This window comes from Lepidochelys kempii, chromosome 8 (assembly GCF_965140285.1).
Source record: "Lepidochelys kempii isolate rLepKem1 chromosome 8, rLepKem1.hap1, whole genome shotgun sequence".
In the NCBI taxonomy this organism is placed as follows: Eukaryota; Metazoa; Chordata; order Testudines; family Cheloniidae; genus Lepidochelys; species Lepidochelys kempii.
Window position 1 is genome coordinate 95718158 of NC_136387.1, and position 13888 is coordinate 95732045.

The 13888-nt window shown below is 40.9% G+C and overlaps 1 protein-coding gene across 6 annotated transcripts; it reads left to right on the forward strand.

Moving 5' to 3' along the window:
- The first annotated feature begins 550 nt into the window (after nt 1-550).
- On the forward strand, nt 551-10803 carry YIPF1 (Yip1 domain family member 1). 6 transcript variants are annotated; one of them, XM_073357649.2, is made up of 11 exons: nt 551-724; nt 1625-1856; nt 4457-4849; nt 5139-5302; nt 5848-5928; nt 6084-6171; nt 6303-6419; nt 7310-7476; nt 8179-8316; nt 9419-9513; nt 10541-10803. In XM_073357649.2, exons 3-10 carry the CDS (start codon nt 4690-4692, stop codon nt 9506-9508), a joined length of 1005 nt encoding a protein of 334 aa, XP_073213750.1. In that variant the 5' UTR covers nt 551-724; nt 1625-1856; nt 4457-4689; the 3' UTR covers nt 9509-9513; nt 10541-10803. The 6 variants fall into 6 exon arrangements, with proteins under 6 accessions (XP_073213750.1, XP_073213748.1, XP_073213751.1 ...); XM_073357647.2 differs by having other exon boundaries at nt 553-724; nt 8179-8361; XM_073357650.2 differs by lacking the exon at nt 6303-6419 and having other exon boundaries at nt 553-724; nt 8179-8361.
- Nucleotides 10804-13888: the final 3085 nt, after the last annotated feature.

Consider the following 13888-nt stretch of genomic DNA (forward strand, 5'->3'; position numbering starts at 1 on the left):
AAGCACGTTTTGAAGCTTACAAAAACATCAGGACTATTGCTTGAATCTCCCCTGCCCTGTTACTCCTTCCCTCCTGCCCCTACTCACCAAATAAATAAAATCAAATCCTGACTCTCTGACTTTACAAGTGAAGCGATCCCAGAAACATTCCCACCCCACCCCCCGCCTTTTTTTTTTTTTTTATTTTTAATCTGTAACAATTCTTAAAGGAGTTGTACTGCGTGAGCTGTGAAGCAGCAACGGGCTGAGGATTTGTACGTGTATGTAAAGGTGCTGTTGGCATGAGCTGGGGGGGGGAGGGGGCGGTGACTTGCCCAGCTCGTGCTGGTCACAGCTGCCGAGCACGTCATCAGGCACTGCCCGCGTAGCTGGGTGACGCAGGCTGCTCCCACTGATCCCCTCCCCAGGGCCTGCACTACCTCTTTAAGAAGGAGAGCGCGCGGAGAGCTGAGCTCCTGATTGGCCGGCGTTACCAACGGGGCTCAGGCCTGTGTCGGAGGAGAGGGCGGGGGGGGAAGGGAGTAGCTGAGCTCTTGATTGGCTGGCGCAGCCAAGGGGCTCCTGTCGCTGTCACAGGGCGGAGCGAGGGGCAGCCGTCAGTGTCTCGCTTCCGGCAACACAGCTCGGCCGCGGTGGCCTTGGGTCCTTCCGCTGATCTCCTCAACGCCCGGCCGAGCTCCTGGAGGCCGCCGCCGCCGCCTCACGAGCCGCTCGGCCCCGCCAGGTGAGAGCCCTGGCCCGGACCGGCTTCTTGCGGGCCGCGGAGAGCCTCCCCCGGCTGGCGCGTGCAGGGCAGGCCCGGGCCGGGGCGGGGGGGCAAAGGCCGGGCCCCGGGTCGGCGGGCTGGGCTGGGGGTCCAGGTGCTCCTCCCTTTCCCCTGTGCCCGGGTCCTTCCTCGCCTCCCCCGGCGGCTGCATTTCGGGGGGATGCTAGTAGGGGAGCTACCCCCGTCTCCTCCCCCCCCCGCCCTTTGTCTCCCGCACGGAGGAGCCGCTCCCCGGAGATGTTCCGGGATCCTTGCCAGACTCACCCCCACCTGACGTAGAGCGAACGGACAATACGTCCCCCGTGTGTGACGAGCCCAGGAGGGACTATGACCACTCCCGAGCCTCCCGTGGGAGCTGCCTGTCTGTCCCTGCAGCGCTGGCTGCTGCTTGTGGCTTAGGGCCAGCCTGAAGATGCAGGGACCCTTGGGAAGGATGGAAACTGCCCCCTGAGTGTCCCCCTCCAGCTGTTCAATAATTTCTACATTTCTTAGTTGAGCGTCTGCATACTACTCCAGAAATGAATTGCACTCTATAACACTCCTATGAGGTAGCTGAAATATATGTGCCCACCATGGAAATACACCTTTTCTGGGGTGAAACTGACTAACTGTGCACTGGAACATTGTACAACAGGTTAGGACAAGAAATGAAGAATATCACATTAATATTAACTACAGTAGGAGGAAAAGAAAGGAAACTGTAACTAGCCAAAGTGGTATTTGGACAGGATGTTAGGGATAAACCCTTACTCTGTGGTATTGGATCTTCATTACCACAAACATCAGAACTAGTTTTAAATCTCCTTATATGCCTGAATATAATGACATTGTAATATCTAAACTTCTATGTTTTTGCAGGAAATCTTAATACCCTACCTATACTATTCATGCTGAAGAGAGGGGGAAGCTACAAATACCTGTTTCATCAATGTAGTGAGAGAAAAACTGCATTTAAAAAATATTTTCAGTCACTTATTTTTCATTTTAGATGTTTAACTTTTGATCTGCTATTCAGATATTTTAAAGCTCTGAATACTCATTCTAGAGCCTAGTGAATGAATGGCGACTGTGGATGATTTAAAGTTTCAAGGTAAATTGTCAAATTACACTTGGGCCAAAACTTTCATGTTAAGAAAAATGAACAAGTGACAGTAATTGATTCTTTTAAAGTGCTTGCAGCCTTTGCTTTGGTTCCCTGTGAATGTGAGTTTAAGTAACACAAGTTTACACAAATAATGTCTTTAACTGTTTCACTCTTGCATAGCATCTTTTTAGATGAGCATCTCAAAGAACTTAGGCGATTAAATGTTATTTCTATCTTGACTGAAAACATTGGTTATACTCATGTAAATTCGGAGCTGAAGCTGAGCAGAACTGGCTCAGTGGGTGCAGAGATGAGAACGTTCTCACCTATACATAGGATCAGACCTTAAAATGGACATAGTGTCAAACTTATTTTTAAAGATAAAGTTATTTCTAAAGCAGATATCTTTGAGGACTAAGGCTGTCTAATCATAAATCAGTTCTGCACAGGCAGCTGCCTGCACCAGTGCAGGGCCCCACTTGACTGGTTGTGGATATAAAGATCTGTCCAGTGACTCTGACTGAAGGATGGGGAGCTAAGTCTGTGATATATAGTTAGCACACAGAAGGCAGACTAGTTGGAGAGAAGGCAGAGCACTCCATTAACTGAACAAGCACCCAGCTTAACCTGAGCTAGTTGATGCTTTAGGAAACCATTCACACTTGGCATGCCCACGCTAGTAACATGAACCCTAAGGCCTTGTCTACACTACAGAGTTTTGTGGACAAAAGTCAGTTTTCATCGACAAAACAGTGGAGGTTTATACACTACAGTGCTCCTTCCACCAACAAACTCTCTTGCTTTGCCAACAAAATAAAACCACCTCAGCAAGAGGTGTAGAAACAAAGTTGTCTTGACAAAGGCTATGTATACACCGCATATCTTACAATGGTGCGGCTCTGCCACTGCAGCTGCGCTGTTGTAAGGTGCGCTGTGTAGCCGCTTTTTATCTCTGGGAGAGCGCTCTCCCAGCGACAAAATAAAACCATCTGCACCGAGGGGTGATAGCTTTGTCGCCAGGAGCATGGCTCCACTGACGAAGCGCTGTCCACACCAGTGCTTTTCATCGTTAAAACTTTTGTTGTTCGGGGGGACGTGTTTTTTCACACCCCTGAGCGACAAAAGTTTTAACAATAAAATTGTCAGTGTAGTCACTGCGCTTGGTTATGTCACTGTAAATGGCCTCCAGGAGGTGTTCCACAGTGCCCATCCGGACTGCTCTGGTCAGCAGTTCAAACCCCACTGCCTTGTACCCAGATACACAAGTGTCTGCATCTCCCCCTTTAAAGGTCTGGGAATTTTTGAAATTCCACTTCCTGTTTGCTTGTCGTGGAGAGCTCACATCGCATATTCGCAGCTGACCATGGTGGCTCCACGCAGCAAACACTTTCCCGCTTGGAGCACACTTGAGTTGTTGGATCTGCTGGCGCTGTGGGGAGAGGAGGCTGTGCAGTCCCAGCTCCACTCAAGCCATAGGAACTTTGTGGCATGTTGGATAAGGGCTACAAACGAGACACACATCAGTGCCGTGCAAAGATAAAGGAGCTGAGGCAGATGTACCAAAAGGCAAGGGAATCAAACCGTTGCTCAGATGCTGCACTGAAGACCTGCTTCTATAGGGAGCTAGATGCCATCCTCGGCGGCGAACCCACCTGCATCACCAAGAGCCCCATGGACACTTCGGGGGGGCTGGAGACATCAGACTGGATTCAACCCTGAAAATGAAGTGGTGAACAAGGAGGTTGAGTTGGAGGATGAGATGTGAAAGGCGATGGGCTGTCCTGTACAGTGGCAGGCCAGGACCTCTTCTTGACCCAGGAGGGTTCGAGCCAGTCCCACCACTCCATCTCTGGCACACATGATGCAGGAAAGAGGAGCTCTGGTAAGTGATCTTTCTGAGTTGATGCTGCTCAGCTATATGAGGTATAGCTGTCCTTTGCTTTGTTGTATGCTAGAAGTGAGTTAAGGGATAGAAATATACACAACTAGCTGTGTCTGTGTGTGCTTCACATTCCCCTGTGCAGCTACGCAGTAGGGCGGATCCATGTGTTAATGCACACTAAGATTTCATGAGAATCCTCCAGCGAGATCTCTGGGAAACTTTCCTGGAGGTACTCACCAATCCTCTGCTGAAGGTTCCTTGGCAGAGCTGCTTTATTCCTTCCCCCATTGTAAGAAACTTTCCCACTTTAATTGTCAAACAGGCAACCAGCATAGGGACCAGGTCTGAAGCCGCATGCCTGCAGATTTACCCTTGCGTTCTTGCTTGCTTTCAGGAGTGAGATATTGGTTTCAGTGACCCCCCCACTCCTGTAGAAAATGGTGGCAGAATTTACAATTTTGTCCCTAGTCATTTGCAGTGATCCCCTTAAAAAAACACCTAGATCCTTTGCCCTATTTTTTGTCCCCCCTTTCACCCTCGCCCCGGCTGAACTCACCATGTTTAGGGTGTTCCCTTAGCTATGTTCTTGCCAAGGGACAGTGAGAAACTGATTTGTATTTTAAAAGAGGTGTATTTTACTATCATGATATGATGCTGTCATGATTCGATGCTGTGAGTGCACTAACAATCATGCTTCTGTGTATTGTTTCTTGTGCTTCTGTAGACGCCTTCAGGAGAACCCCCTATGCACTGGCAAAGTGGGTGAGGAGGAGCAAGAAAGACCCGTTTTGAGAGGTGCTCCAATCCTTAGACACCGAAAAACAAGAACACAGGGTGTCGAGAGAGACTGTAAATGAAAATTATATAATACGCAGGACAGGAGGGAGAGCCAGGAGCAATTTTAATCGGCCAGAAGTGGATGATAAAAGTGATGGAGGAGCAAACGGAAATGTTGAAATGCCTAATTACTCTGCAGGGGCTGTTGAAAAATGGTGTGAAACGCAATCAGAAGCCCATGGAATGATGGGACAGAAAAAACTGCATCATGGGCTGTTGAGCCCACACCCATGTTGCACTGCAATCCACTCTGTCTTCCCACAACTCCTAGCTGCAGAAGGTAGCGAATAGCACAGTGGGATAGGTACCCACAGTGTACTGCTCTCTCTCGATCTCTCTGTCAGTCCCTAGAGCATCAACTAGGGATGCGCGCCACTGACAGAAGGAGCGTTGTGTGAACATACACAAGCAATGTAATTATAGTGGTTTTGGATTGTTGGTGTAACTTGCATCAACTAAACTTCAGTGTAGACAAGGCCTAAGGATTGATGATATATCAGTCTTAAAATTAAGCTTTTTTTCTTTTTTAACCTTGAAAATCACCTTTGTTGTAATGTGCTTATTTTCAGAATTTGATGATGCAGCTAACTTGCTGGCAGGAAACCCAGATGCCACCACAATAAGTATTGATGAGCCTAGTGAAAACCCCAAGAATCAGTATGGCCTTCTGCAAGACTCTAGGAGAGAGGAGGATGATGAGTTACTGGGGACTGATGACTCAGATAAAACTGAGGTAATAATAACACATTTATAATGCCCCCATCAACATGAAGTATCTAAATACCTTTTACAACAGTCAACACTTTTATCAGGAAGGAGCAGGGAACTTCTTTGGTGGTTCTGTCAGTTCTGATGGAAGTACATACTTTAATTCCCACTTACACCTATTATAAGGTGGCGACTGGAAGAAGCTCAGATGTAGTTGACTTCAAGAGACTTGGTGGTAATACAGCATAAGGGGTGGGGTTGAGGTTTTTAGACTTGAAAGGCTAGTTGAACAAGACACTTAATTATTAATGGAAGTTATATTACTTGTAAACCTCCTAACCAAAAAGGAGGTAGGAATCTCAAAACTATTTGCACATCTAGAATATGCAACCCCATAGAAAATATCTTCTGCTGTTAACAAATACCAGAGAAAGAAAGAGAGAGAATAATGGGAAGTAAGAGAATTATTTCTAACTATGGTGTAAGTAATATTACTGGGCATTAAATGACTTACTAAGTAAATTGGATGATTGTAATAATTTCTATTGAATTATCTTTCCTATTTACAAGTTACTTGCAGGACAGAAGAAAAGTGCCCCCTTCTGGACATTTGAATACTACCAGACTTTCTTTGATGTGGATACATATCAGGTTTGTAATTGTTCTTCATATTAGTTCTTACTTCACACAAAGGGAATTACAGCGGTTTAACAGTTTTAACTGTGGACTAATATTTATAGATGCTTTATAGTTATTTCATAGTGCATTTTCTCGTTTTCAGTAACATGATTGTATTTTTTTCCTAGGTCCTAGATAGAATAAAAGGCTCGGTTTTCCCAATACCAGGAAAAAACTTTGTAAGACTATATATACGCAGCAATCCAGATCTTTATGGTGTGTACCAATTGTAACATTAACCTTATTTAATAGCTACATTACTGAAATTCATTCTTTTGTTAAAATTAGTACAAGGGTGGGGTGCAGTAGAACTACCTTGTTGTTAAATTGATTTGTTTCCATTTAAGGTCCATTTTGGATATGTGCCACATTAGTCTTTGCCATTGCTATTAGTGGTAATCTTTCAAATTTCTTCATCCATCTGGGTAAACCTGCATATCGGTATGTGCCTGAGTTCAGAAAAGGTGTGTAAGTAGTTCTCATTCTTGTTTCCTTATCTCTTAGGGTGTTTTTTTTTTGGTTTTTTTTTAAACAAATCTGTATGTAGAAGTCATAGCTTTGCTTTATCTTAACTTTTTGATAACGGTCTCTTTCCACTTCCAGAGAGATGCAAAAATAATTAAAGTTGTAGGTGTATAGACATCTCTTGATAGATAGTGTTCATGTAAGAAGTTAAATAGAATTTCAGCAGATCATACAGTAATAATCACTCAGTCCACTTAACAAAAGGCTTGAAGTTCCTACTTCATGATGGGATGCAAAATCAGTAAAGAAAGCTTAATCATTATGAGTTGCTCTAATGAAGTTAGAGAGTGGGTAAGCAATTGCCTGTCCTTTGGCTCTCATTTATATTGTGAAAGAGAATGCAATACCTATAAAAGAACACTTGTTTTTAAATGCATGACATATTTAAAGGTATATTGTCAATTTAAAATAAATGAATTAAAAGTAGCTTCAGATATTACACCTCCTGAGCTCTCCTCCCAGTTTTTGTGGTCCTTAATATTCTTTTTCTATTTTTTTAAGTGGGTTTTTCTTTCCATGGTTCCACACAAATGGCAAATTGAGTACCCACAGAAAATACTGAAACTGATGTCATTTTTATATAGTCAAAATAAAAACATTGAAAACAGAAAAAAAACCTTTCCCCTATAATCTTAAGCACTAATTTATAATAGTGGTAGACTTTTTAAAAAGAAAAAGAAGAACAAAAAAAAAAAAGACATAAATGCAAAAGTTGCCATTGTTCCTTAAAGTAATCTTAGTTGTTCCTAGTAGCACTTTAATTTGAAGCAAAAAATTCAATTAATGATGGTGTTTAGTGTTACTAAATCTCTTTAATGTCTCTTTACAGTGTCCATAGCTGCAACAGCTATCTATGCTTATGCTTGGCTGGTTCCTCTGGCTCTCTGGGGATTCCTTATGTGGAGAAATAGCAAAGTTATGAGCATCGTCTCCTACTCGTTTCTTGAGATAGTGTGTGTCTATGGCTATTCACTCTTTATTTATATTCCAACAGCTGTAAGTATGGCCTAAAGAGCATCATCCAATGTATTCTAAACATCTCAAGAATTTTTATTAAATGTTGTCTGAATGGAAAGTTTACGTGGCTATGTTGGCTGGTATATGTTTTTACCTTCCAAATGAAAAGATTGGCTGGAAAGTACATGACATTCATATGTGTATCCTGTGAGACATGAGTACTCTAACTCCTTAAATTATGTAACAGGCTGCCTATTGTGTATTTATGCCATTTATCTCTGTTAGATGGAATACTAGACCGGCTTATCTGTGTAATGTGTTCCTTCAGTGGCTGCAGCCTACAGGACATAGAGTTGGCAACCTAAAAAATGTCAACAGATTTTTACCACTTACACTAGAATTCTTCATTTTAGAGAATATCTCAGGGACTGGTAAATTCTTTCAAACCAGTGGAACTCTTATTGAAGTGCTCTCACTGTAATCTTTAGTTCTTATTTGTTACAGTTATTTCATTGGTTCCAGCTAGTAAACCTTGGTACTGATACAGCTAATGGAGAGTCTCCTCTTAGCTTGGGTGATAGAAGCCTTTATGTTTTGGTGCCAAATGAAGCGTGAATAGTACCTGCTAACAGTTCTGGTGAATGGATGTGATATATGGAGCTGTTATGCTATAAATAGTGACTTAAATAAATATATCTTGATATTTAATAAGGCCTTTTCTCTCTCTTTTTTTTTAAACAGATTTTGTGGATTATTCCACAAAAAGCTGTACGATGGATCTTGGTAATGTTTGCTCTGTGCCTTTCGGGGTCAGTTTTAGTAATGACATTTTGGCCTGCTGTTAGAGACGATAACCGAAGGATTGCACTGGCTACTATGGTGACTGTTGTACTACTTCATGCCCTGCTTGCTATTGGTTGTTTGGTATGATAATGTTCTTTCTTAGCATCTAAGATATATATTATTTGCATTAAATCAATCTGTACAATAACCGCTTTATATTAAAATCAAGGGGGTTTGTGGAGCTTTTTGTTTTAGCAGATCTCTTGATAATTGCAAAGCATAAACATAAGGATGTTGTTCTAAAAAAAACTCAATACATGTGACAAGCATGAATATTCAAACATAGCACAAAATGTTTTGTAGATCTCTCTCCTAGAGTTTCTACATAAAAGTAGCAATGATGGTTACATTTTTAGCATAAATTGTTCCTCATATAGCAGTCTTAAGTATCCCTTGCATTTATGACAGCAACCTTTTAAAGCATTAATCTGTATCATATGCAATTAACATCTAATTCAGGTAAGTATAAAGGTTATTCTTTTAAAGATGATAAAATGTTCAGTGTATATAGTGTTTTCTATTTATGTGTAAGATAAAAACTTGCTATCTCTGTAAACTAACTAGCTCCAGTAGAATAACAGGAAAACCTAGTGCTAAGTGTAATGAAGAGAACATAAACTACTACTAGTTTTGTTCCCCCTTTTGTACAAAGCTGAGGAGGCATCATCCAAACTTCAGGTTTGAAATAGCTAGATTCTTTGCACCACAGGTTCAAACCCAAGAAGGTCTGTTAAACCCTTTAGCCTTCCAAAGTACATAAATTCAGTACAATGCAAATTACAACGTATGGAGGTCATAATCCTGGCTCCAATGAAGTCAATAGGAGTTTTGCCATTGACTTCAGAGGGGCCAGGATTTCACCGGCAATCTCCAGCGGAAGTTCAGTGGGGCTTCTGTGTGGTGGGTATTTTTCTTTTCTTCTCCAACAGTAAAATTACAAGCAACCAAATAAACTGACATCAAGATCCTTCCACAGAAACCCTTTGAATTAACAATGTGTGACTTTTTGAAAAGAGCTAAAATTTGCCTAAATGCTAAAACTGTATCTGCGTAAAATATAACTTGTGAAAATGAACATGTCAAGGTGAAGTTGTGTCTTGTTTCTAACTCTCACTCCTACTCCCATCTAATAATGTAGGCATACTTTTTTGATGCTCCTGACCTGAATGTTCTTATACCTACTGCAGCTGCTCAAAATGGAACAATAGTAGCAACAAAGACTCAGTAAATAAGGTAAGAATCAAATCTAAATTTTCAGCTCTATAGTCACTTTTTTTCAAAAATCTTACCAATATTAGGAAGACAAATGTCTGGGGCCATTTTTGCTGAACTTGTGTTACTGCACATAAGTTGGAAAGAGTCTGTGGGTCTTATTAGAAATGTTGTGCTGATCAGTACACATATACCATTCAGTATTCAATAATTTCCCCTTTTAATATATATTATGGCTATCAAAATAACTCTTCCTTAGATGCTTTACCTTTTCTTGATGTTTACCCTCAGTAAACAAATATTACCAAAAAAAAATTCTACTTAATAAATATTTATTTCTGCTAAGAGTTTTAAGTTGGGGAAAAACTTTGTACTTGCTGAAGGGCTAATAGAGGTTATTTAAAAGTAAATACATATTGTGCAAACCAAATTATTTAAAAAAAAATAAAAAAATAAAAATTAAGGGATAATAAATTGTACCTTTGTTTCATTATCATTCAAATCAGAAGATAGGGGAATGTCTAACCTAACTTCTACATGATAGTTTTCACAGCACCAGCTTCTGTATATAGGGAGATTGATGTTCTTTCTGAACATGTTTCTCTTGGTATCTGAGGCATATGGACTGAATTCCTTGTGTGGGATGGTGTGAATTCTTGCTTCCTGATAGCCAGGGATACTGCCGATGCCATAGGAGCTGGTCCACGGAAGGCTGAAGACCAAAGGGGGCTGGGGGTGTGTGTGTGAAAATTAGTAGAGCATTATTAGTACTTATTGATTAGCCACTTGTTCTTAGACTTCTTTTCAGTGTAACCAGTTAATCCTAGCAAAGATCAGGCGCAATCTAATTACCCTTACTTACCATGATTATCGATAATGAATAAACTGAAGATTTTACGTTCCTCCAAAAAGTAATTTATCCCAGTGGCTAATTGAATTCTGCAATGGTACGGCAGAACCCTTTTTAGACACAAATGCATGTACACTCTTTAATCTCTTATCTGTGGAGAATTTTCATATTGATTGGTCCTACTTCTCTGTTTTTCAGATTACAATGCCTGTATTCCCCATCTGTACAGTAATTTTATTTTAGATATTTTTTCACTGAAGAAAATGGAAATTGCAAAAACTGAAAAAGGAAGAGCCAGTACAGTTACATGACTCATGGACATCTAAATGCTCATCAGAATGCTACTAGACTTCTAATACTGTTGATCTTATTCCTTGTACAGGGATTTTCTTTTTTCTTAATTTCTGCATACCTTGCACTCATTGCAGTGTATATCTCAGAATAAAATGCTCCTGAGGGTGGTCTTGAATTTTAGTTCTTTCACAGGTGAGAGATGTTTGTTAATGAACTTTTTTCTGAAGAGCTTGTACAATTTCACTTCTGTCAGTCTATTGGGATTTTTCATATTTCAGATAATTTCATTTTACAAGACTAAATTACAAACCAGGATGGAGGAGAGAATTTTGCTGAGTTAGTTTTAAATCACACTTTTTAAAAATGTACTTTGTTTTAAAAGATCATTTTAAGGTTGCACATCAAGCGTTTACTGCCAGACTTAAGGTTTCCCATGCAACCTTTATTTGGCCCCCTTGTGTGTATGCATTGATAGTATGTGATTGTGTAATTAGTGACAATTTTCCACAGGACCTCTGCCTCATTCAGTGAACTCGGCAAACGGTTACTTTCACTATTTATTTTTATCCCTCACATTTCATTATTTAATGCACACAATCCAAGCCCCACGTTGAATATAAAATTAATAATTTCATCATGGGGGTTTCTCTCACCATAGTGGGTATAGCTGTCTTTTGAGACTGAGGTGAAACTTCTGGTTTGAGGAGATATACCCATGATAAAAATAAGAATGTAGTTGCCGTGGCTCGAGGAGTTAGACACACCTGCAGGTGGCTATCATCTTGGAGGGGTAGCCGCTCATGCCACCGTGGCTGTATTTCTGTTCATAGTATACTAGCTTGATGAGAGCTGGCATCGGTATGTCTCTCAAGATGGAAATTATACCTCCAGATTGAAGTAGAGACATACCCACAGAATGCCTTGTATGCCTCTCTGAGATTAAGTGGTAATATTGTCCCTATTTTACAGATGCAGAGTTGAGCCAGATGCAGATGCAGAGTTGAGCCAGAGTATAAAGCCAGAATTGTCAAGTGTTCCCTATCTTCAGGTTCCCAATTTAAAACACCTAAGCTCTAATTTTTTCCTGAATACTTATTTTTATAGCAGTTCATGTGTTCAAAACACGTTTCTTGACTTCAGTTGCAATTATGAGCATTAAGCACTTCAGTAAATTTGGAACCAGGTAACTCAGGTTAGGCACTCAGATTTTTGAAGGTTTACAGCTTGGCCAAGTTTGGGAACTTTCACAACGACTGCAAAAAGCACACTTCTGGCATCAGCATGACCTCCCTTCCAAATTTCAAGTACCTGCTCTAAGGCATTAAAGTGTTTTAAACTTAAAGGGGAGGGGGCGCCCATACTCAACGTGAGAAACTTGAGTCTAAACAGTTTGGTAAGTTATAAGCTAGAGCTAGCTCAGATCTGTTCAGCAAATAGTGAATGTGCCAAAACACGTAGTTTCTAGGCAATCCAATTTATTTGTGAATTCAGCAATTATTTTTGACTGAATTTAAAAAAGAGAGGGAGGATGGAGACTTTTAAAAAGTTGAGTAGAAGTGACATTTCTTTCCAAAATGTCAATTCAAGTCAATCTGAATGAAATTTTCAGTTGTTGGTGAGGAAAAAAATGAAAACTCAGATTGAAACTTTTTGTTTTTCAGTTCAGCTACCACACTGAAAAATCCATTATAAACAACTACCAACGCTCGTAAATGGGTAATGGCAGGCAGCCTTGCCTATAGGTGACGCTACCAGCTTCACCTATAACGAACTCCAGAGGTTATTTAAAATGAGGGCTGTCAATTGCAATTAACTCACACTATTTAAATCAAAAAATTAATTGTGATTAAAAAAAATTAATCGCACTTAATAGAATACCCTTTATTTAAATATGTTTGGATGTTTTTCTACATTTTCAAATATATTGATATCTATTACAACACAGAATACGTGTACAGTACTCTATATTTTTATTACAAATATTTGCACTGTAAAAATGATAAACAAAAGAAATACTATTTTTCAACTCACCTCATACAAGTACTGTAGTGCAATCTATTGTGAAAGTGTAACTTACAAATGTAGATTTTGTGTTTTTTGTTGCATAACTGGACTCAAAAACAAAACAATGTAAAACTTTAGAGCCTGCAAGTCCACTCAGTCCTACTTCTTGTTCAGCCAATCACTAAGACAAAACAAGTTTATTTACATTTATGGGAGATACTGCTGCCTGCTTCTTATTTACAGTGTCACCTGAAAGTGAGAATAGGCATTCGCATTGCACTTTTGTAGCTGGTGTTGCAAGGTATTTACGTGCCAGATATGCTAAACATTCAGCCACTGTTCCAGAGGACATGCTTCCATGCTGAAGATGCTCGTTTAAAAAAAAAAAAAAAAGTGTTAATTAAATTTGTGACTGAACTCCTTGGGAGAGAATTGTATGTCTCCTATTCTGTTTTACCCGCATTCTGCCATATATTTCGTGTTATAGCAGTCTCAGATGATGACCTAGCACATGTGAAAGTGTTCTTAAAACAAACAGCAGATTTAGAATCATAGAATATCAGGGTTGGAAGGGACCCTAGAAGGTCATCTAGTCCAACCCCCTGCTCAAAGCAGGACCAATTCCCAGTTAAATCATCCCAGCCAGGGCTTTGTCAAGCCTGACCTTAAAAACCTCTAAGGAAGGAGATTCTACCACCTCCCTAGGTAACGCATTCCAGTGTTTCACCACCCTCTTAGTGAAAAAGTTTTTCCTAATATCCAATCTAAACCTCCCCCACTGCAACTTGAGACCATTACTCCTCGTTCTGTCATCTGCTACCATTGAGAACAGTCTAGAGCCATCCTCTTTGGAACCCCCTTTCAGGTAGTTGAAAGCAGCTATCAAATCCCCCCTCATTCTTCTCTTCTGCAGGCTAAACAATCCCAGCTCCCTCAGCCTCTCCTCATAACTCGTGTTCCAGTCCCCTAATCATCTTTGTTGCCCTTCGCTGGACTCTCTCCAATTTATCCACATCCTTCTTGAAGTGTGGGGCCCAAAACTGGACACAGTACTCCAGATGAGGCCTCACCAATGTCGAATAGAGGGGAACGATCACGTCCCTCGATCTGCTGGCTATGCCCCTACTTATACATCCCAAAATGCCATTGGCCTTCTTGGCAACAAGGGCACACTGCTGACTCATATCCAGCTTCTCATCCACTGTCACCCCTAGGTCCTTTTCCACAGAACTGCTGCCTAGCCATTCG

What these genes read in the sequence shown, in the direction of transcription:
- YIPF1 (XM_073357647.2), top strand. Translation starts at nt 4,690, where the DNA reads ATGCCTAATTACTCTGCAGGGGCTGTTGAAAAATGGTGTGAAACGCAA. An exon ending in TTATTTATATTCCAACAGCT is followed by an intron (nt 7,477 to 8,178) that starts GTAAGTATGGCC and finishes TTTTTTAAACAG; the next exon opens with ATTTTGTGGATTATTCCACA. An exon ending in TGCTTGCTATTGGTTGTTTG is followed by an intron (nt 8,362 to 9,418) that starts GTATGATAATGT and finishes CTAATAATGTAG; the next exon opens with GCATACTTTTTTGATGCTCC.